Genomic DNA, 23791 nt, shown 5'->3' on the forward strand with positions numbered 1-23791 from the left:
CTTATTACAAGGAAAAAACTTTTGCAAATGTGTATGGTGATAGATGTTAAAACTAGATTTATTGTGGTAATCATTTCACAATATACAAATATTGAATCATTATGTTATACACCTGAGACTAATATGATGTTGTATATCAATTACACCTAAATAAAAATAAATTCCTTTCCATTCAGAAATAATAACAGTAATCTACCAAATAAAACAACAGAGACAATGATTGCTCATCTCCCATTAAAATAACTGAAAATCTGTTTTTCAGAAAAGAGAAGCATGAATAGGGCAGCAAGGAAAATGTCTAGTTGGACTTGGCATTCTTTCTTTCCTAATACATTTTCCTCCTTTTTTCTGACAACATATTGTTTAATAAATTTAAGCCAATGTTCTACACAAACTACACATTCAGTGAGTTCATGAAAATCATGTAGATTCATAGAGTAATTTGAGAAAGAAGACAAGAAGAAAAACCAGCTGAAGCAGCAGAAAAAAATGCAGCCAGGGCTCTGGCAAGTAAAACTTCCCTGGCCCTCACTGCCAATGCCCTGGCTTCCTTTTGCAGTCAGATCAACAGATTCAAATAACTCCACATCTCCAGCAGCCTAATAACTCCCATAATAAAAAAGTATCAAGGAGCATTGCTCCAAAAGAGCAGCCAGCTCAACAGTTATCATTTTTTCTTGTTTAACATTCCATGCAACTGTACAAGGTGCTAGATGTTACCTGTAACATTAAAAGAAAATCCCATATTCACAACATTATGTGTAGAAAAGAGTATCCAATAAGCATCTGATTAAAGGTACTGAATCACCAAGTGTGGTCTTAGTGTCCCTAAAATGTCAGCTTGAAACAATACCAAAAGATTTTGGAAACTAAAGCAGAAGAAAGGAATAGTCAGTAGAATAATATATTAATGTTCTATAAATATTAATGTTTAGAGTAAAGAGAAATTTTTTAAGCATAAGAAATGGCTAATCTACCTTAGTCAAATATGGCAACCACAGAGGAACCAAAGTGAAGTATTACTGAGAATTTTTTTTTATTTTTCTGAATTTAATCCATTGACTTTCATACGTATTTTCCAAATGAACTTACAAAATGATAATACCACTCATTATAGGGAACTTTGCAGCTGAAGCAGAAAATTAAAACACACATATTTCAAATGATTTTTTAATGTACGGAATGATAACAAAACAAATCAAGAACACAGAACAAAGGCATCCAAATCAGCAAAGGAGAAGTCAAACTCTCACTTGCTGCAGATGACATGATACTCTATATGGAAAACCCAAATGACTCCACCCCAAAATTGCTAGAACTCATACAGGAATTCAGCAAAGTGGCAAGATATAAAATCAATGCACAGAAATCAGTTGCATTCCTATACACTAACAGTGAGACAGAAGTAAGAGAAATTACAGAGTCGATCCCATTTACAATTGCACCCAAAACCATAAGATACCTAGGAATAAATCTAACCAAAGAGGCAAAGGATCTGTACTCAGAAAACTATAAAATACTCATGAAAGAAATTGAGGAAGACACAAAGCAATGGAAAAACGTTCCATGCTCATGGACTGGAAGAACAAATATTGTTCAAATGTCTATACTACCTGGAGCAATCTACATATTCAATGCAATCCCTATCAAAATACCATCAACATTTTTCACAGAACTGGAACAAATAATCCTAAAATTTGTATGGAACCAATAAAGACCCCAAATAGCCAAAGGAATGTTGAAAAGGAAAACCAGACCTGGTGACATCACAATCCCAGACTTCAAGTTCTATTACAAAGCTGTCATCATCAAGATCGTATGGTACTGGCACAAAACCAGACACATAGATCAATGGAACAGAACAGAGAACCCAGAAATAGAAAACCCTCAACTCTATGGTCAACTAATCTTTGACAAAACAGGAAAGAATATCTAATGGAAAAAAGGCAGTCTCTTCAACAAATGGTATTGGGAAAATTGGACAGCCACATGCAGAAGAATGAAACTGGACCATTTTCTTACAGCATACACAAAAATAGACTCAAAATGGATGGAAGACCTAAATGTGAGACAGGAATCCATCAAAATCCTAAAGGAGAACACAGGTAGCAACCTCTTCAACCTTGGCTGCAGCAAATTCTTACTATACACGTTTCCAAAGGCAAGGGAAACAAAGGCAAAAATGAACTATTGGGACTTCATCAACATAAAAAGTTTTTGCACAGCAAAGGAAACAGTCGACAAAACAAAAAGACCACCAACAGAATGAAAAAATCAGATAGAGGGTTAATATCCAAAATCTATAAAGAACTTATCAAACTCACCACCCAAATAACAAATAACCCAGTCAAGAAATGGGCAGAAGACATGAACAGACATTTCTGCAAAGAAGACATCCAAATGGCCAACAGACACATGAAAAAATGCTCCACATCACTTGGCATCAGGGAAATACAGATCAAAACCACAATGAGATACCACCTCACACCTGTCAGAATCGCTAAAATTAACAAGTCAGGAAATGACAGATGTTGGCAAGGATGGAGAAAAAGGGGAACTCTCCTACACTGTTGGTGGGAATGCAAGCTGGTGCAGCCACTCTGGAAAACAGTATGGAGGTTCTTCAAAAAGTTGAAAATTGAGCTACCCTATGATCCAGCAATTGCAGTACTGGGTATTTACCCCAAAGATGCAAATGTAGTGATGCGAAGGGGCACCTGCACCCCAATGTTTATAACAGCAATGTCCACAATAGCCAAACTATGGAAAGAGCCCAGATGTCCATCAAAAGATGAATAGATAAAGCAGCTGTGGTATATATATATATATATATATATATATATATATATATATATATACACACACACAATGGAATACTACTCAGCCATCAAAAAAATGAAATCTTGCCATTTGCAACAACGTGGATGGAACTAGAGGGTATTATGCTAAGCGAAATAAGTCAGTCAGAGAAAGACAATTATCATATGATCTCACTGATACGTGGAATTTATTAAAGAAAACAGAGGATCATAGGGGAAGAGAAGAAAAAGTAAAAGACGAAACCAGAGAGGGAAACAAACCATAAGAGACTCTTAATCATAGGAAACAAACTAAGGGTTGCTGGAGGGGAGGGGGTGGAGGGATGGGGTAAATGGGTGATGGACATTAAGGAGGGCATGAGATGTAATGAGCACTGGATATTATATAAGACTGATGAATCACAGGCCTATACCTCTGAAACCAATAATACATTATGTTAATTAACTGAATTTAAATTTTAAAATGTTTTTAAAAAAAAGAACAGAGAACAAAATTGAAGCTGAGGTCTAAATTAGAAATACTCCTATGGAGTTGAAAGCACATTGGTCTTGAAATCTGGATTCAAATCCTTACTATGCCATTTAATAATTTCATACCTTTGGACAAGTCACTGCTACTTCAATTTTTTATTGTTATCTGTAAAATGGGAGAAATTGTCCTTGCTTGCCTACTTTATAAGGTTGTTGTGAAATCAGCTGAGGAAAACTAAAAGACATTCAATCGACAAATATTTATCATGGGCCTGGCAACATGCTAGATATACAGGAAATGGAGAAAAATAAAAAAGGAAAAGCTCTTGCCCTAATAAAATTTATAATCCAGCTTTACAGAGTACTGCTTTATAAATTTTAAAGTTCCATAAATTGTAAAAGATCATTGTCATTAAACTCATTACATCTTTCAGCAATGAATGAACAAAAATAGTCATTCAACAATTGTTTACTGAAAGACAAAAAGACAAATACTATATGATATCACTTACATGTGACACCTAAAACTAACAAACACCTGAGCTCATAGATACAGAGAACAGATTGGTGGTTTCCAGATGCAGGGGTTGGGGGGTGGGGTGAAATGGGTGATGGGGATCAAAAAGTATAAACTTCCAGGTATAAAATAAATAAATCATGGAGAGGTAATGTAGAACACGGTGACTATAGCTAATAATACTGCACTGCATATTTCAAAGTTGCTAAGAGAAAAGAACTTAAAAAGTCCTGTTATAAGAAAAAAATTGTAACTATGTATGGTGAAAGATGTTAAGTAGACTTGTGGTGATCATTTCACAATATGTACAAATACTGAATCATTATGTTGTACACCTGAAACTAATATAATGTTATATGTAAATTATACCTCAATAAAAAGAAACTCTTTACTGAGCATCATCTCAGTGCAAGGCATTTCCTGTAAGAAATAGATAATTTAGACTTTTTTCTTTAATATTGCTGCAAAATTTATTTTATCTTTTTTAAATTTTATTTTATTGTGACAACACAACATGAGATCAACCCTCCTAAAAATTTTTAGGTATACATCATTGTTGACTATAGGTATAATTTTTTTTTTTTAAAGATTTTATTTATTTATTTGACAGAGAGAGAGAGAACAGCAGAGGGAGGAGCAAGCTCCCCGCTGAGCAGGAGCCCGATGCGGGACTCAATCCCAGGACCCTGGGATCATGACCTGAGCCGAAGGCAGTCGCCCAACCAACTGAGCCACGCAGGCACCCCTAGATATAATGTTCTACATGAGAACTCTAGTTTGAATAAAACTTGCTTAACTGAAACTTTATGCCCATTGATTACTAATTCCCCATTTTCACCCCATATCCCCAAGCAACCACCAATTCAATCTTTGAATCTATGATTTTAACTGTTTTAGGTACCTCATACAAGTGGGAAAATACAGTATTTGTCTTCCTGTTACTGGCTTATTTTATTTAGCATAATGTCTTCATCCATGTTGCATATCATAGAATTTCCTTCTTTAAGACTGAATAGTATTTCATTGTACATATACCACATTTTCTTTATCCATTCATTTGTTGATGAATATTTAGATTGTTTCCACATCTTGACTATAGTGAAGAGTGCTGCAATGAACATGGGAATGTTAATATCTCTGAGATCCTGACCTCAATTCTTTTAGATAAATACTTAGAAAATGGATTGCTGGATCATAAAGTATTTGTATGTTTAATTTTTTGAGGAACCTCCATACTGTTTTCCACAGTGGCTACACCATTTTGCATTCCCATTAACAGTGTACAATTGTTCCAATTTCTCCACATCTTCACTAACACTTGTTACCTTTTTATTTTTTATAATAATTTTGCTGACAGGTGTGAAATAATATCCCATTGCGATTTTGATTTTCATTTCCCTGATGATATTGACATTGAGCATTTTCTCATATACCTGTTGGCCATTTGTAAGTCTTTGGAGAAATATATGTTCAAGTCCTTAGCCCATTTCTTAATAGGGTTATTAGAGTTTTTTATAGTGAGTTGTAGAGTTCCTTTTATTTTTTTAGGTATTAACCCCTTATTGGATATATGGTTTGCAAATATTTCCTCCTACCCCACAGACTGCCTTTTCACTATGTTGATTTTTTCCTTTCCTATGCCACAGCTTTTTAGTTTGCTGTAGTCCCATTTGTTTATTTTAGGTTTTGTTGCCTTTTGATGTCATCCATGAAATCACTTCTAAGACCAATATTATGAAGTGTTCCCCTATGTTTTCTTCTAAGAATTTTACAGTTTTACATCTTACATTTAATTCTTTAGTCCATTTTAAGTTAATTTTTGTATGTGGTATAAAATAACAGTCCAATTCCATTCATTTACATGTGGATATCCTGTTTTCCCAGCACCGTTTGTTGAAAGGAGTATCCTTTCTCAATTGTGCATTCTTGGCATCCTTGTCAAAATTATTTGATGGTGTAATTATGGATTTATTTCTGGGTTCTCTATTTTGTTCCATTGGTCTATAAGTCTATTTTTAATCCCAGTACCATACTGTTTGGAATACTGCAGGTTTGTAATATATTTTGAAATCAGGAAGTGCAATGCTTTGTTTGTCATTCTTGGAATTCATTTGGCTATACATAGTTTTGTGTGGTTCCACATGAATTGTAGAATTATTTTTTTAATTTGTTTTTAAAAAATTCCATTGGGATTTTAACAGGAATTGCATTGAATCTGTAGATGGGGTATTATAGACATTTTAACAATATTAATTCTTTCAATCCATGAACACCAGATGCCCTTCCATTTGTATCTTCTTTAATTTCTTTCATCAATGTTTTGTAGTTTTCAGTATTATAAGTCTTTCATCTTCTTAGTTTATTCCCAAGTATTTCTTTCCTTCTGGTGTCACTGTAAATGGGATTGTTTTCCTAATTTCCTTTTCAGATAGTTCACTGTAAATGTAAAAAATGCAACTGATTTTTGTATGCTGGTTTTGTATCCTACAATTTTACTGAATTCATTCATTAGTTCTAACAGTTTTTTTGGCGGAATCATGTATTCTATACATAATATCATGTCATCTGCAAATAGGAACAGTTTTATTTCTTCCCTTACAATTTGGATACCTTTTATTTCTCTTTCTTGACTAACTGCTCTAGCTAGGACTTCCAGTACTATGTTGACTAGACCAACATAGTTGGTGAAAGTTGGCATCCTTGTGTTCCTGATCTTAGAGAAAAAGATTTCAACTTCTCACTGTTAAGTACAATGTTAGCTATGTGCTTGTCATATACGGCCTTTATTATGTTGAGGTACTTTCCTTCTACTTCTAGTTTGTTGAGAATTTTCATCATGAAAGGATGTTGAATTTTTTAACTGCTTTTTTTGCATTAAAATGGGCATGTGATTATTATCCTTTATATGTTAATGTAGTATATCACACTGACTGATTTTCACGTGTTCAATCATCCTTTCACCCCAGGTAAAACCTAGTTGGTCATAATGTACAATCCTTTCAATACACTGTTGAATTCAGTTTGTTAGTATTTTATTGAGGATTTTGCATCTATATTTATCAGGGATATTCACCTGTAAGTTTCTCTTATGGTGTCCATATCTGGCTTTGGTATCAGAGTTCTGCTGGTCTCATAAAATGGGTTTGAAAGTGCTCCTTCCTCCTCAATATTTTGGAATAGTTTGAGAAGAACTGTCATTAATTCTTCTTTAAATGTTTTGTAGAGGGGCACCTGGGCGGCTCAGTCGGTTAGGCATCTGCCTTCAGCTCAGGTCATGATCCTGCGGTCCTGGGATACAGCCCCACATTGGGCTCCCTGCTCAGTGGGAAGTCTGCTTCTCCCTCTGCTCCAACCCCCTCTCATGCTCTCTCTCGCTCTCTCGCTCACTCTCTCTCAAAATAAGTAAATAAAAAATCTTTTAAAAAATAAATGTTTTATAGAGTTCAACAGTGAAACCATCTGGTCCTGAGCTTCTAATTCTTAGGACGGTTTTGATAATGATTCAATTTCCATATAGTTATTAGTCTCTTTAGAGTTCCTATTCATGATTTAGTGTATGATTCTAGGAATTTATACATTTCTTCTAGGTTATCTAATTTGTTGGTTTATAATTATTCATAGGAATCTCTTATGATCCTTTTTATTTTTATGGCATCAGTAGTAATGTCCCCTCTTTCATTTCTGATTTTATTTATTTGTCTTCTCTCTTTTATTCTTAGTCCAACTAAGGATTTGTCAATTATTTCTAAAGATTTTATTATTTTTTTTTTTAAAGATTTTATTTATTTATTCATGAGAGACAGAGAGAGGCAGAGGCAGAGGGAGAAGCAGGCTCCCCGCGGAGCAGGAAGCCCGATGCGGGGCTCGATCCCAGGACCCCGGGATCATGACCCGAGCCGAAGGCAGACACCCAACCGACTGAGCCACCCAGGCGTCCCACTAAAGATTTTATTTTTAAGTGATCTCTACACCCAACATGGGACTTGAACTCACAACTTGAGATCAAGAGTCACATGTTCTCCTGACTAAGCCAGCCAGGCACCCCATGGATGTGTCAATTTTTTAACTGAGGTATAATTGACATATAATAGTGTATTAGTTTCAGGTATGCAACATAATGATTCAATATTTGTACATTTTGTGAAATGATCACCACAATAAGCCTATTAATATCTATCACCTTACATGGTCACAGAATTTTTTTGTGTGATGAGAACTTTAAGATCTACTCTCTTAGCAACTTCCAAATATGCAATGCAGTATTATTAACTATAGACAATATACTGTACATTATATCTCCATAACTTATTTATTTTGTAACTGGAAGTCTGTACCTTTTGATTCCCTTCACCCATTTCTTCCACCCCTACTCCTGTCTCTGGCAACCACTACTCTGTTCTCTGTATCTATGAGCTTGGGTTTTCTTTTTGTTTTTTCTGTTTTTTAGTTATTGTTTTGCTTTTTTAGATTGCACATGTAAGTGAGATTAGATGGTATTTGTCTTTCTCTGCCTGACTTCTTTTACTTACCATAATGCCCTTGAAGTCCATCCATGTTGTCACAAATGACAAAATTTCCTTTTTTTTTATGGCTGAATAATACCTAGTTGTATATTTAAACCAAACTTTCTTTGTCCATTCATTGGTTGATGGACATTTAGGTTGTTCTGTATCTTGGCTATTATAAATAATGCTGCAGTGAAAATACTGGTACACTATTCTTGGTTGGCAGGGTTTTTTCTTTCAGCACTTTGAACATATTATCTCATTCTTTTCTGGCCTACATGATTTCTGCTGAAAAATCCACTAATGATCTTATAGGAGTTCCCTTGCATGTGACAAGTCACTTTCCTCTTGTTTTTCACTCTCTCTTTGTCTCTGACTTTCGACAATTTGATTATAATGAGTCTTGATGTAGATTTCTTTGGATTCTTTTTCAGGGGTGTTTCCACCTATTTGGGGTATTTTCAGTCATTTTTTCTTTGAATAAACATTCTGGTCCTTTTTATCTCTTCTCCTTCTGGGACTCCCATAAATGCACACATTAATCTGCTTAATGGTATCCCATAAATCCTTTAAACTGTCTTGTTCATTTCTGTTTCTTTTGCTCCTCTGACTGAATTATTTCCAATGACTGGTCTTCCAAGTTTGCTGAACCCTTTTTTCCTTATCCTTTTTTTTTGCCTTATCTAGTCTGCTATTAAACCTCTCTAGTGAAATTTTCAATTCAGTCACTGTGTTCTTTAGCTCCATGATTTCTGTTTGGTACTTTTTATATTTTCTATCTCTACTGAAATTCTCACTTTGTTCATGCATTGTTTTCTTGACCCGTGAGCACCCTTATGACTGTTATTTTGAATTCTCTATCAGGTAAATCATGTAACTCTGTTTCATTAGGATCAGTTTCTGGAGATTCACCTTACTTTGTTTAGAACAACAATGCCTGATTCTTCACTTTGCTTGATTCTCTGTGTTGTTGTCTGCATATTACACAAAGTAGGCACCTTTCCTAGTCTTCATTGACTGGCCTCATACAGGAGAAGACCCCCAACAATAGGCCTGGCCTCTACCAACTCTCTCCTTCCCTAGGGGGAAGAAGGCTGCTATGGTTCTGGTCTGCTTGATGTGTGCTGAACCATGGAAGTGTGAAATGGGCTGTGGCATCTACCTGTCTAAACCTCCCTCTCCTAGATTATGCTAGATCCAGCAGAGCTCCAAGACTAGCAAGATGGAAGCCAGTCCTCAGAGGGTCTCCCTCAGAAAAGTTGGAGTGCTGAACCATGAACCAACCCCTTCCCTCCACTGAAGAAGCTAGAGCTAAGGTTTCTTCCTGATTGTATGGTGCTCTGCCAGGGGCAGGGACTCCAGTGAGATGTCCCAAATCTCCTTACTGAGGCAAGAACTGAATACAAACTTAATGATTCTTCATTCGGTTGAGCTTTCAACCGAATCACAAGGTCCCAAAGATTTGAGATCAAAGGTTTGAGTTGACACTATAAACCATTCCCCAAGAGATGTCATACAAACCTATTGATTCCTCTAATGCTTATTTCTTTTTTTATTGAAGTATAATTAATATACAGTGTTATATTAGTTTCAGATATATAATACAATGATTCAGCAATTCTATTTATTTCTCAGTGCTCATCAAGATAAGTACACTCTTAATCTCCTTCCCCTATTTCACCCATCCCCTCACCCAATGCCCCTCTGGCAATGAACAGTTTGTTCTCTGTATTGAAGTCTGATTTTTTTGTTTCTTTCTTGTTTGTTCATTTGTTTTTTTGTTTTGTTTTGTTTTTATTTGTTTTGTTTTTAAATCCTGCATAGAGTGAAATCATATGGTATTTGTCTTTCTCTGACTGACTTACTTCACTTAGCATTATACCCTCTAGGTCCATCCATGTCATTGCAAATGGCAAGATTTCATTCTTTTTTTATGGCTGAGTAATATTCTATCAAGTATGTGTACACACACACATACACACACTACATCTTCTTTATCCATTCATCTATCAATGGACACTTGGGTTGCTTTCATATCTTGGCCATTATAAATAGTGCTGCAATAAACATAGGGGTGCATATATCTTTTTGAATTAGTACTTTTGTTTTCTTTGGGTAAATTCCCAGTGGTGGAACTACTGGATCATATAGTATTCTATTTTTAATTTTTTGAAGAGCCTCCATCCTGTTCTCCACAGTGGCTGCACCAATTTGCATTTCCACTAACAGTCCACGAATTCATTTTTGCCACACCCTCACCAACACTTGTTATTTCCTGTGGTTCTGGTTTTAGACATTATGAAAGGTGTAAAGTGATATCCTATTATGGTTTTGTTTGACATCTGCCCTAGAAGCATTTTTCTAGATAATATGTCTCCTCAAGCAAGGGATACAAAAGCAGTATTAAACTACTGGGACTACACCAAAATAAAAAGCTTTTGCACTGTGAAAAAAAAAATCAAAACAAAAAAGCAGCTTATTGAATGGGAAAAGATATTTGCAAAATATATCTGAAAAGGGGTTAATATCCAAAATATGTAAAGAACTTATACAACAACTCAACACCAAAAAAAAAAATAATCTGATTTAAATGGGCAGAGAATCTGAAGAGACATATTTCCAAAGAAGATATACACAACAGACACATGAAGAGATGCCTAATATCACTAATCATCAGAGAAATGCAAATTAAATCCTAATGTTTATTTCTTGAGGCTTTCCAAATCTATCTCTTGTCTTATTTGCTCTCATGAGCTCTAAACATATCTTTTAGTATCTATTATCTCTCATATGTGCCTCAAGTCCAATATGTCTAAAAACCTATCAATAGCTTCTCCTCTATATAAAACTGAAAACCAAGGTCCTCAGTGCCCAACCAGATTCCTGAAAGGCCACTTGATGCTTCCCTTTCTATCTGAAAAGATTCCAATCACTTTTCAATTGTAGATTGTTCTTCCTTCATCTCTCTCATTCATTTTCTATCCCACCCCATCACTTCACAACCAGATGACAGCATCAACCTAATCACTAGCCTCTCTGCCTCCACTCTGGCCCCCTTGTTCACTGCTGCCAGTGTAATGGTCCTAATATGCAAATCTGCTTATATCATATCCATGCTTAAAATTATTTAATGGTTCCTCCTTAGCTTTCAGACTATAGTTTAACTTTTTAACTTAGCACACAGGCCTTTCACAAGTAGGTCTAGGCCTACCTCTCCACCTTCAATTTTTTTTCATTTTTAAACATTTTGTTTGTTATTTTATTGAGTTTTGAGAATTCTTAGTAAATTCTGGGTATAGGCCAATCATTATATAAATGGTTTGCCTATATGGTCTTCCAGTCTGTGGCTTGTCTTTTCATCTCTCTCCCTCTCTCTCTCTCTCTCTCTGTCCCTTCTGAGTATAGGTGACACACAATATTACATTTGTTTGAGGTATACAACATAGTGATTCTTCATCTCAGCCCTCAGAAGGGTTACAGGTCTTTGAGCATGTACTGTTCCTGCAGTTAAAATGTTCCCTCCACCACTTTCTTTATCTAGTTAACTCTCCAAACTTGGCCATGCATTCTTCACTCAAAACACTTTCCCTTGATAGAATGCCATCATGCCTCCATAATACCTTACACCAACTTCTATCATAGTAACTTACATTAATTTATGTCTTAAATTTTAGGAGAAAAGGACTGTGGTATTACTTTTCTAAATTTGAATCCCTAGCACACAGTAGTGATCGGCACAGAGTAGTGCACAAAAACCAACCATTTGCTGAATGGATTAATTAACTAATCAAATTGGAGCTACCTGGAATGATGCTGGTTCTTTTTAAAGTTAAATTTTTACATGGTTTAAATTTCCTTTGTCCCTAAAGTTTTCAATATAAAATTCAGCACAAATCCAGTGATTTGTATATTATTTGTCTCCATTTTATACTTCCTCCATTCCATCTTCAATACCAGTCTCATGACTTGATTTTTCTTTAAACCTTAATATCTCTGTATATATTTTGCCTAGGATCTTTTGCAGAATGTACTTGGCTTCTAATAGCTCTTAATAATACTGTAATTTCTCTCCTTATAAACTGCTGATATTTTTAATAAGAAGAAGTTTTAGAAAGTCTTTTTGCTGGTATACCTGCCTTTTAATAATAGAGGGAGGCTTCAAAAATCTCAGCTACCAATATGGTAATGTGTGATTTTTCTGTCAACATTATGAATATTCTTCATATTCAGAATCATTTGTTCAGTGTAGAAATGCTTTATAGCAATCCATGTAGAAAATATTAAAGATGTAGTTCACATAAGAAGTTATTACAAACTAGACCCATTTCTTATAATGACATCGGTCTATTTCCTAATCCAAAGGTACCCACATTTCCCTTAAAAAAAAACTCTAGTATGACAAATGGAAAAAGTTGGAAAACTTAGTTCAACTCAGGAGTCAAATTTATTTCCCTTCATTTTTTAGGAATAAGGGCAATATTGCACTGTAAGAGTCAAAAGAGCAAAGTACCATGGTGGCAAAAGGTAGGACAGGAAAAGGGAAGAAAATAAAAGAGAACACCAGTTCTTGCCAGGTAGTGTACATATTATATCATTTAATCTTTACAAGATTCTTTCAAAGTGTTCAGAGTAAGTTTTACTATCCTTAAAGCTCAGAAGAAGAAACCAAGGCTTACAGATTTTAACTTTCCCAAATTCACCCAGCTAATCAACAAGACAGCCAGGATTCAAGCAAGGTCTCTCTTCTGCCAAAAGCAATGTTTTTCTCCACATTGTTCTGACCCCTAAAGAAAGCAAGAGACAACCTAGCCAATTTCGTCTCAAATAAAATTGATCCTTATAAAGTCCAGATACCAATAAAATAAGGTGTGGTATCTTGAGAAGTATAAATAGTAAAGTTCAAAAAAAGTTCAAAAAAGAAATTTTAAATTTCCAGGGAAAATTATGAACAATAGTGGTAATAAAGCCAAGTTGCCTTTCCAAATTCCTATAATTAATTTAATATTGAAAGATCATCATTTTTTTCTCTGTACTCTCTTACCTTTGATTTGGACCTATTTCCCAGAGAAGAAACATGTATTTCCTTAAGGAACTAGATGACTTTAAAACTACCAAATCAGGGGCACCTGGGTGGCTCAGTTGGTTAAGCGACTGCCTTCGGCTCAGGTCATGATCCCAGGGTCCTGGGATCGAGCCCCGCATCAGGCTCCCTGCTTGGCCAGAAGCCTGCTTCTCCCTGTCCCACTCCCCCTGCTTGTGAGAGAGAAATAAAGAGAGTAGATGGGGAAAAGGAGGTGAAAGAATAATGAGATAAAGTTGCTAAAGAATTTTGAAGATATCTAATATACAAATTAGAGCCACTTAGAGTATAGTGTTATACATAGAAACCCCTCCCTTCTACCTTCCCAAATTTCTATAAGGTTTGCCATATACATAAATATGCCTTGTCTGGGAGTACTGGACTGTGTGTGTGTGTGTGTGTGTGTGTGTGTATGTCAAAATCAAGGGGAAAAGGTCAATTTCCAATTATAGATTAAGATACTATAAAATAGAGATAGGAAGACCATTCGTAAACTAAAGGATTTCAGTGGAAGTAAAAGCTTGGAACCAGAGATGACCCTGAGAATATGAACCCCAGAGAATTTGCAGAAATCTTGGGGAGAACATTATAGTTGATAGGACATAGAATTAGGGTTCAAGCCAATTATATCTGTATCTTAAGGGCAAGGAGATCCCAGCAGACAAGTGATTTACAGCCATAAGTAAGTGGATTATGAGTAATTTAAAAATGAACGTAAAAAAACATAAAAAGAAAAGGAATGAAAGCAAGCAAGCAATAGTCACTTGGAACTCGTATGGGGTTATTAAAAGTAAGTCGTGCCAATCTAACCTCATTTCCTTTATAGCTGGGGTTACTAGCCTGATAAATCTACATCTTGATTTCAGCAAGACCTTTAAGAAAGTGCTTAATGATAAAATAAAGAAACATGGTTTATACAGTAGCCTAATAAAGCGAGTTTGAAGCTCATTTTAACAACTTTATTCAAAATGTGTTAATGTTTGATGTTATTTGAAAGGAAGATCTATCGCTGTTTTCCATGCTACTAAATTTTTCATAAATAATCTGTTTTTTAAAAATCTGAAAATGATACCAGGTTAGGAGGTAAAGACAAAATCAAAAGTCAAAAAGATCTGAATGGACTATAACAAAAACCAGAATTAACAGGATTAAATTCAATGAATAGAAATCTAACATCTATCTTTACATATAAAAAGATAAAACTAGTATCAGAGGAAGACCTGAATTGAGTAGGTTGAGTTCAGAGATTTGGAGATTTTAACTGCTCACAAAATCAGTATGAACAAACAGCATAACAAGGCTATCAAAATAAGGTAAGATAATGTTAGATATTAAATCAAAGAGGTAATTCAGTATATTATAGAATGTTCACATCAGAGATTTTTTTATTTCAAGATGTTTTGATTTCAATATTTTATGGGAATTACCTATAATCTAGAATATGAACAGAAAAGGATTTACCGAGATGATTTTAGGGACTTCTATTTCTTATATTGACAAATCAGTAATTCAGTCTAATCCTCCTGCTGAAGAAAACTAAGATTGATGAAATATAAAATACTTTATCTTAAAAACATCTAAGAGCTAACAAAACAGGAAGGAATTTCTTGAGATGCGTTCCAGAAAAGGTAACGTTTAGCACACAAAGATAGCCACTCACATTAGAACACAAGATACTGTGAGAAAAAAAACTAGCAAGTCCAGATGCTAAAGTTTTCAAATTTTAAACATGCTTACCATGTTCAAGTACTTCAATATCAAAGCTGGAAAAACCTCAGCAGGAAACTGAAACTCATACAAGATATGGAAATTTTGAAGTATTCAGAATAGTCTAAAACTGTCATATAAGGGCTCAAGGGTCAAGAAATTTTTAGCATAGGTAAAAGACACAAATCATAAATAAGTCCTAAGAATAATCATCACTTATTTGAAAAATGCCTTTTCCTACTACCTTGGTTCTATGTTGCTCAAGAAAGCAAAACTAGAAGCAGTGAATGGAAATAGCAGGAAGGCAGCTTTAAGCTCAGTTTGAGAAAAATGTCTCTAACAATTAGAACTGTCCAAAGTCAGGTTCACTGTCTCACAGAATTGAGACTGTTATTACCGTTAGACACTTGTGTATTGCACATTGTATTGTAGGAAGGAGTCTAATCTACATCCATAGGATATTAGACTATAAGGGCCCTGACGTTTCTCCTCTATAATTTTTTAATCCAAGTAGAAATTTAATATAACCATAAATATTATTAGAAATACAGAAATAGGGTGCCTGGGTGGCTCAGTTGGTTAAGCGACTGCCTTCGGCTCAGGTCATGATCCTGGAGTCCCTGGATCGAGTCCCGCATCGGGCTCCCTGCTCAGCAAGGAGCCTGCTTCTCCCTCTGACCCTCCCCCCTCTCATGTGCTCTCTCTCTCTCATTCTCTCTGTCTCAAATAAATAAATAAAATCTTTAAAAAAAATAAAAAATTAAAAAAATTAAAAAAAAAAGAAATACAGAAATATTCTATGGGGCTCCAGAGTGGCTTAGTCAGTTAAGCATCCGACTCCTGATCTCAACTCAGGTCTTGATCTCAGGGTCGTGGGTTCAGGCCTCACACTGGACTCCACACTGAGCTTGGAGCCTACTTAAAAAAAAAAAAAAGAAATATTCTAAACCACTATTTCCCAAAGTATGGCTGAGAAAGTTCCAGGATTAACATATTATAAAAGAGTCCTAAGGTTAAAAAATTGGGGAAACTCTGGGTTAAGCAAAATTAAATACATTTCTTTGCTTCGATATTTATCATCAACTTTATTTTTTTTATTTTTTTTTGAATGTAAGCAGAAACTCATTTCTTTTTTATTGTTATGTTAATCACCATATATTACATCATTAGTTTTTGATGTAGTGTTCCATGATTCATTGTTTGCATATAACACCCAGTGCTCTATGCAGTACGTGCCCTCTTTAATACCCATCACCAGGCTAACCCACCCCCCCACCCACCTCCCCTCTAGAACCCTCAGTTTGTTTCTCAGAGTCCATAGTCTCTCATGGTTCATCTCCCCCTCCGATTTTCCCCCCTTCATTCTTCCCTTCCTGCTATCTTCTTCTTCTTTTTTTTTTTTTAAACATATAATGGATTATTTGTTTCAGAGGTACAGGTCTGTGATTCAACAGTCTTACACAATTCACAGCACTCACCATAGCACATACCCTCCCCAGTGTCTATCACCCAGCCACCCCATCCCTCCCCCACCCCACCACTCCAGCAACCCTCAGTTTGCTTCCTGAGATTAAGAATTCCTCATATCAGTGAGGTCATATGATATATGTCTTTCTCTCATTGACTTATTTCACTCAGCATAATACCCTCCAGTTCCATCCACATCGTTGCAAATGGCAAGATTTCATTCCTTTTGATGGCTGCATAATATTCCATTGTATATTTATACCACTTTTTTTTTTTTAAGATTTTATTTATTTATTTGACAGAGAGAGACGCAGCGAGAGAGGGAACACAAGCAGGGGGAGTGGCAGAGGGAGAAGCAGGCTTTCCGCCAAGCAGGGAGCCTGACACAGGGCTCGATCCCAGGACTCTGGCATCATGACCTGAGCCAAAGGCAGACGCTTAACGACTGAGCCACCCAGGCGCCCCTATACCACTTCTTCTTTATCCATTCATCTGTCGATGGACATCTTGGCTCTTTCCATAGTTTGGCTATTGTGGACATTGCTGTTATAAACATCGGGGTGCACTTACCCCTTCAGATCCCTACATTTGTATCTTTGGGGTAAAAACCCAGTAGTACAATTGCTGGATCGTATGGTAGCTCAACTCTATGGTCAACTAATCTTTGACAAAGCAGGAAAGAATATCTAATGGAAAAAAGACAGTCTCTTCAACAAATGGTGTTGGGAAAATTGGACAGCCACATGCAGAAGAATGAAACTGGACCATTTTCTTACAGCATACACAAAAATAGACTCAAAATGGATGAAAGACCTAAATGTGAGACAGGAATCCATCAAAATCCTAGTGGAGAACACAGCCACAGGCAGTGTTCTTTGCCCTTGGCCACAGCAACTTCTTACGAGACATGTCTCCAGAGGCAAGGGCACAAAATCAAAAATGAACTATTGGGAATTCATCAAGTTAAAAACCTTCTGCACAATGAAGGAAACAATCAAAAAAAAACTAAAAGGAAACCTACAGAATGAAAGAAGATATTTGCAAATGACATATCTGATAAAGAGTATCCAAAATCTATAAAGAACTTATCAAACTGAACACCCAAAAAACAAATAATCCAATCAAAAAATGGACAGAAGACATGAATAGACATTTCTCCAAAGAAGACATGCAGATGGCCAACAGACACATGAAAAGATGCTCAACATCACTCATCATCAGGGAAATACAAATCAAAACTATAATGAGCTATCCCTTCACACCTGTTGGAATGACTAAAATCAACAACTCAAGAAACAACAGGTGTAGGCAAGAATGCAGAGAAAGGGGAACACTCCTGCACTGTTGGTGGTAATGCAAACTGGTGCAGCCACTGTGGAAAACAGTATGGAAGTTCCTCAAAAAGTTAAAAATAGAACCACCCTATGATCCAGCAATTGCACTATTAGGTACTTACCCAAAGAATACAAAAATACAGATTCGAAGGGATACATGCACCCCAATGTTTATAGCAGCATTATCAACAATAACCAAATAATGGAAAAAGCCCAAATGTCCATCAACTAATGAATGGATAAAGAAGTTATGGTGTGTCTGTATATGTATATATATATATATATATATATATATATATATATATATACATATAAAGGAATATAACCAGCCAAAGGAAAAATGAACTCTTGGCATGTGCAACAATATGGATGAAACTAGAGAGTATTATGCTAAATGAAATAAGTCAGTCAAAGAAAGACAAATACCATATGATTTCACTCATACATGGAATTTCAGAAACAAAACAAATGAACAAAGGGGGAAGAAAGAGAGAAAGAGGCAAACCAAGAAACAGAGTCTTAACTGAAGAGAACAAAAACTGAAGAGAACAGAGGGGTGGGGGGGGATATGGGTGAAATAGGTAATGGGGATTAAGAAGTGCACTTGTTAAAAAAAAAAAAAAAAGGAGTGCACTTGTTGTGATGAGTACCAGGTATTGTATGTAAGTGCTGAATCACTAAATTGTATGCCTGAAACTAATATTACACTATATGTTAACTAGAATTTAAATAAAAACTTTTAAAATTTTTTAAATTTTTAAATTTTTAAAAATGAAACAATTGAATAAACAAAATAACTTCTGGCTTTGTTCTTTTAAGTAGACAAGAGTTGCACAATTGAATCATCTACTGGGTGACATTAAGAAATGAGGGTGAGGCTGGATGCACTAGGATTGATGCCAGTTTCAGAAAATGGAATTAGAAGTGAGAACAATGCCAAGGTAAACAAGCCATCTTTTACTTACAGCTGACACGTGCTGCAAGAGACACATGACATCTATCATATCTGCGAGGATGAGGAGTCTGGTAACTGCAGCCAACAAGGCACGGGCAGCTTGAACCACAGCCTCCCTTTTGGGGAGATAACAGGGATCATCTGCAAATCTCTCAGCTGATACTTTCAGAGCTTCACCTGAAAAACACAACCCAAAATAATATACTTTAAGTTTCAGCTATACCGGTTTAAGCATTTATCATCCTAATTCCAAGTACATTCTATGACTAAGCATAATATTAAAATAGTGTCTGTTGACACTAGAATACTGTCTCTTAATAAACAATGAAGTTTAAAATTGACATTTGTTTTTAATAAATGCTCTGGAGTTTAAGAAGCATGATAACATTTTCCTGCAAGAGAACTGTGCTCAATTGACTAGCAACATCTAGTAAAATTGCTGTCAACTTCTACATTTGCTGAATCTCATTTGTTGTAAAAGTTTCATTACTACAACTTCAGTTGGAAACAATCTTGTTTATAAAAATAAGATAAATCTTCATTGAGTTACTTTCCAAGTCAGTGTTAGAAAAGAACAGGACAGGAACTCTCTGATAAAAGTTTAACATAGGCAGATTTATCCTAAACTGTCCATATAATAACCTACATCATGAACTTAGTCACAGAAATTATATATCATAGTACATAACTGTTAGAAAAATATGCCTAAAATTTTTAAGATTTTTCATTGAAAATACATCTTATGATAAAAGCAATGTGTACTCATTCATTTTTAAAAGTTCACAGTTCAAGGAGTCCAAGATGGCAGAGGAGTGAGAGACCTTAGTTTCTTCTGGTCCAAGGAATTCAGCTAGATAGCTATCAAACCATTCTGAACACCTGCGAACTCAACCAGAGGTCTAAGAAAAGAATACCTGCAACTCTACAAATAGAAAAGACACACTAGACATACAACCACTTTCTGAAAGAATGACAAGATGGAAAAACTCACCTCAAAAAAGAGAACAAGAGGCAGTACTGACTGCCAGGGACCTAATCAGTTTGATATAAGATTTCCAGAATAATGATTATAAAGATACTAGCTGGGGTTGAAAAAAATACTAAAAAGACACCAGAGAATCCCTTTCTGGAGAAATAAAAGAACTAAAATCTAAACAATTGAAATCAAAAAGGCTATTAAGGAGATGCAATCAAAAATGCATCTAACTGCTAGAATAAATGAGGCAGAAGAGAGAATTAGTGATATAGAAGACCAAATGATGGAGAATAAAGAAGCTGAGAAAAAGAGAGCTAAACAACTACTGGATCACGAGGGGAGAATTCAAGAGATAACTGATACCATAAAGCAAAACAATATTAGAACAATTGGGATCCCAGAAGAAGAGGAAAGGCAGGGGCAGAAGGTATATTGGAGCAAATTATAACAGAGAAGTTTCCTAAGCTGGGGAAGGAAACAGACAATCAAGTTGAGGAGCCACAGAGAGCCCACCTCAAAATCAATAAAAATAGGTCAACACCCTGACATATAATAGTGAAACTTGCAAATCTCAGAGACAAAGAAAATCCTGAAAGCAGCTTGGGACAAGAAGTCCTTAACCTGCAAGCTTAGAATCATTAGACTGGCAGTAGACCTATCTACAGACTGGGCAGGCCAGAAAGGACTGGCATGATAAATTCAGGGTGCTAAATGAGAAAAATATGCAGCCAAGATTATTTCATCCAGCTAGGATGTCATTCAAAATAGGAGAGATAAAAAGCTTCCAGGACAAACAGAAACCAAAAGAATTTGTGATCACTAAATCAGCCCTGCAAGAAATACTAAAGGGGATCCTTTAAGTGAAGGGAGAGCCCAAAAGTAACATAGACTGGAAAGGAACAGAGACAACATACAAAAACAGTGACTTTATGGTAATACAAAGGCACTAAATTCATATCTTTTAATAATTACTCTGAATGTAAATGGACTAAATGCCCCAATCAAAAGACACATGGTATCAGACTGGATGAAAAAGCAAGACCCATCAATATGCCTGCTGGAAGAGACTCATTTTAGACCCAAATATACCTCCAAATTTAAAGTGAGGGGGTGGAAAACCATTTATCATGCTAATGGACATCAAAAGAAAGCTGGGGTGGCAATTCTTACATCAGACAAATTAGATTTTAAACCAAAAACTGTAATAAGAGATGAGGAAGGAGAGGAAGGACACTATATCACAATTAAAGGGTCTGTCCAACAAGAAGATCTAACAACTGTAAATATTTCTGCCCCTAACATGGGAAGAGCCAATTATATAAACCAATTAATAACAAAATTAAATAAACAGATCAATAATAATACAATAATAATCGGGGATTTTAACACCGCACTCACTTCAATGGACAGATCATCTAGGCAGAAGATCAATAAGCAAACAAGGCTTTGAATGACACACTGGACCAGATGGATGTCACAGAAATATTCAGGGTATTCCATCCTAAAGCAACAGAATACACTTTTTTCTTGAATGCACATGGAACAGTCTCCAGAATAGATCACATATTGGATCACAAATCAGGTCTCCTATGTTTATATGTATAAATTTATATATGTAGATTTATATGTATGTTTTAATGTATTTTATAAATATATTCACATATTCATATATATTAATATATAAAGAAAGATTTTCTGTCATAAGAAAACAGAAACACTTCATATGTTATAAACAGAACATACAGTAGATATAGGTATAGATCCTTTTCACAAATATTATCATACTATAAAAACTTTCTACAATTTGTTTCTTCACTTATCAATTTATTTTCTTTTCACATTGGCATATAAATGACCACGAAACATTAAAGTATGCACAGTAATTAGCCATGTGGGTTCTGACGCTGTTCTGCTTCAGTATCTGTCCTACAACCTCAGACAAGTCACTTTACTTCTTTATATTTTCCCTGGTAAATGGAGCTAATAATAACAATACCTATGAAAATTAAATAAGACGAGCTTAGTAAAGACTTGATTAGCTGTTGTCATTCTTTTAATTCTTTTTAATACTTGAATAAAGTTACATCTTATTGATCTATAACTTATTTTACTAGGCCTCTATTAAATACATAAATCATTTCCAAATTTTTCCTATTTGAAACAGTACTGCAAAGAATGACACATATCTTTGCATACATGAACAAACTTAGTTGGAGGATAAATTCTTAAAAGTAGAACTGCTGGGGCGCCTGGGTGGCTCAGTCGGTTAAGTGGTTGCCTTCTGCTCAGGTCATGATCCCAGGGTCTTGGGATCGAGCCCCGCATCAGGCTCCCTGCTCAGTGAGAGCCTGCTTCTCCCTCTCCCTCTGCCAGCCGCTCTGCCTACTTATGCGCTCTGTCAAGCAAATAAATAAAATATTAAAAAAAAAAAAAAAAAGTAGAACTGTTAAGTCCAGAGGCAAATGAATTTTAAGTTTTGATACATATTGCCAAAAAATTCTCCAAAACACAGCCATCTCACCAACAATATATTAAAGGGCCTGTCTTATCTACTCTACTCCATGAATATTTTAGTTTTTATTTATTCATGAACCTTAGCATAATAAAAATGAAATGAATTATTTTTATTAAATATAACAAAGAATAGTGTTCCTTATAATGGACAAAGCCTGTGAAGAGGGTCTGAGACTGTCTCAACAATATATCATATTTAGTTCTCTTAGCAATATCAAGTTAGGAAGTCAGACTATTAAGTCAGACACTTAAGATCAAATTCTTATTTGCCTCTTCTAGCTCTGAGACCTTGGATGCTTAAATACTTTCAGTGTCCTCCTCTAAAGAAAAGGGATAAAAATATTACTTATCTCACAGTGTTTCCGGGATGATTAAATGAGATATAATTCATAATACATATTTAGCACCATATCTGAATATGGAAAGCAGTCAACAAATAGCTGTTATTTCTCAGGAAATTTCTAGTAGGTAAATTTTTAAGACCACAAAATAGTGATTTTTATGTGTTTCTCTACAAATCAGAATTTCTGCTAGGAGACTGTGAAAAATTAAAGTGACCTCACAAATTTAGAGAGCAGATGAATTCCCACAAAAAGAAAATTATCTTTTCTTGTCATGATTCTGAGTTGGAAAGTTATGATAGCCTTTACAGAATACTTTGACTACATATACATTAAAAAGAATTGTGTTCTTGACTAAAAATGTTGGAATGTTGAACAACTGGCTGAAGAGTCATACTCAGGAAAAGATCACTCAAACATTAAAGAACTATTACACCCTTTGTCTTCATTAACATAATATGAAGAGAAAACCAAGTAACACTGTTGGGAGAAAATAGTCACTCCTGGGGTACGTTAACAAAGATGCAGTAAATAAACTTCCTATTACTGGATTCACCACCCACCCTTCCGTGCAAACGCACAACCTTTTTCAGCTTCAGCTCAAACTCCAACATAAACATCACTTCCTCAATGAAGCCTCAGATCCCCCAATTACTAAGACAGGTCTCACAATAAGATTGTATGCTTCCTATCACAACTAGAAATCATCATTTACTATAATGACTTGTATCAAAGCCTATCTTTAATTCTGTTTTTTGAAGTTTTTATTTAAACTCTAAAGCGTAACATATACTGTAATACTGGTTTCAGGAGTAGAATTTAGTGATTTATCACTTACATATTACACCCAGTACTCATCACAGTAAGTGCGCTTCTTAATACCCATTACCCATTTAGCCCCTCCCCTGCTCACCTACTTTCCAACATCCCCCAGTTTGTTCTCTATAGTTAATGCTCTCTTATGGTTTGTCCCCCACTCTTTTCTCTTCCCTTCCCCCATGTTTATCTGTTTTGTTTCTTAAATTCCATATATGAGTGAAATCATATGGTATTTTTCCTTCTCTGAATGACTCATTTCACTTACCATAATACACTCTATCTAGTT

The 23791-nt window shown here is 35.4% G+C and overlaps 1 protein-coding gene across 3 annotated transcripts in view; it reads right to left on the reverse strand.

Annotated features, from left to right (window-relative positions):
* Window positions 1–23791, reverse strand: part of CTNNA3 (catenin alpha 3) — a 1817935-nt gene that overhangs the window by 1606936 nt on the left and 187208 nt on the right. For all 3 annotated transcript variants that reach the window (XM_032423981.1, XM_032423980.1, XM_032423979.1), the window contains exon 4: window positions 18866–19032. In XM_032423981.1, coding sequence (XP_032279872.1) covers window positions 18866–19032 — 167 coding nt within the window. The remainder of the gene's footprint in view (window positions 1–18865; window positions 19033–23791) is intronic.

The sequence above is a fragment of the Phoca vitulina genome, unplaced genomic scaffold (genome assembly GCF_004348235.1).
Source record: "Phoca vitulina isolate PV1807 unplaced genomic scaffold, GSC_HSeal_1.0 scaffold29, whole genome shotgun sequence".
Classification (NCBI taxonomy): Eukaryota; Metazoa; Chordata; class Mammalia; order Carnivora; family Phocidae; genus Phoca; species Phoca vitulina.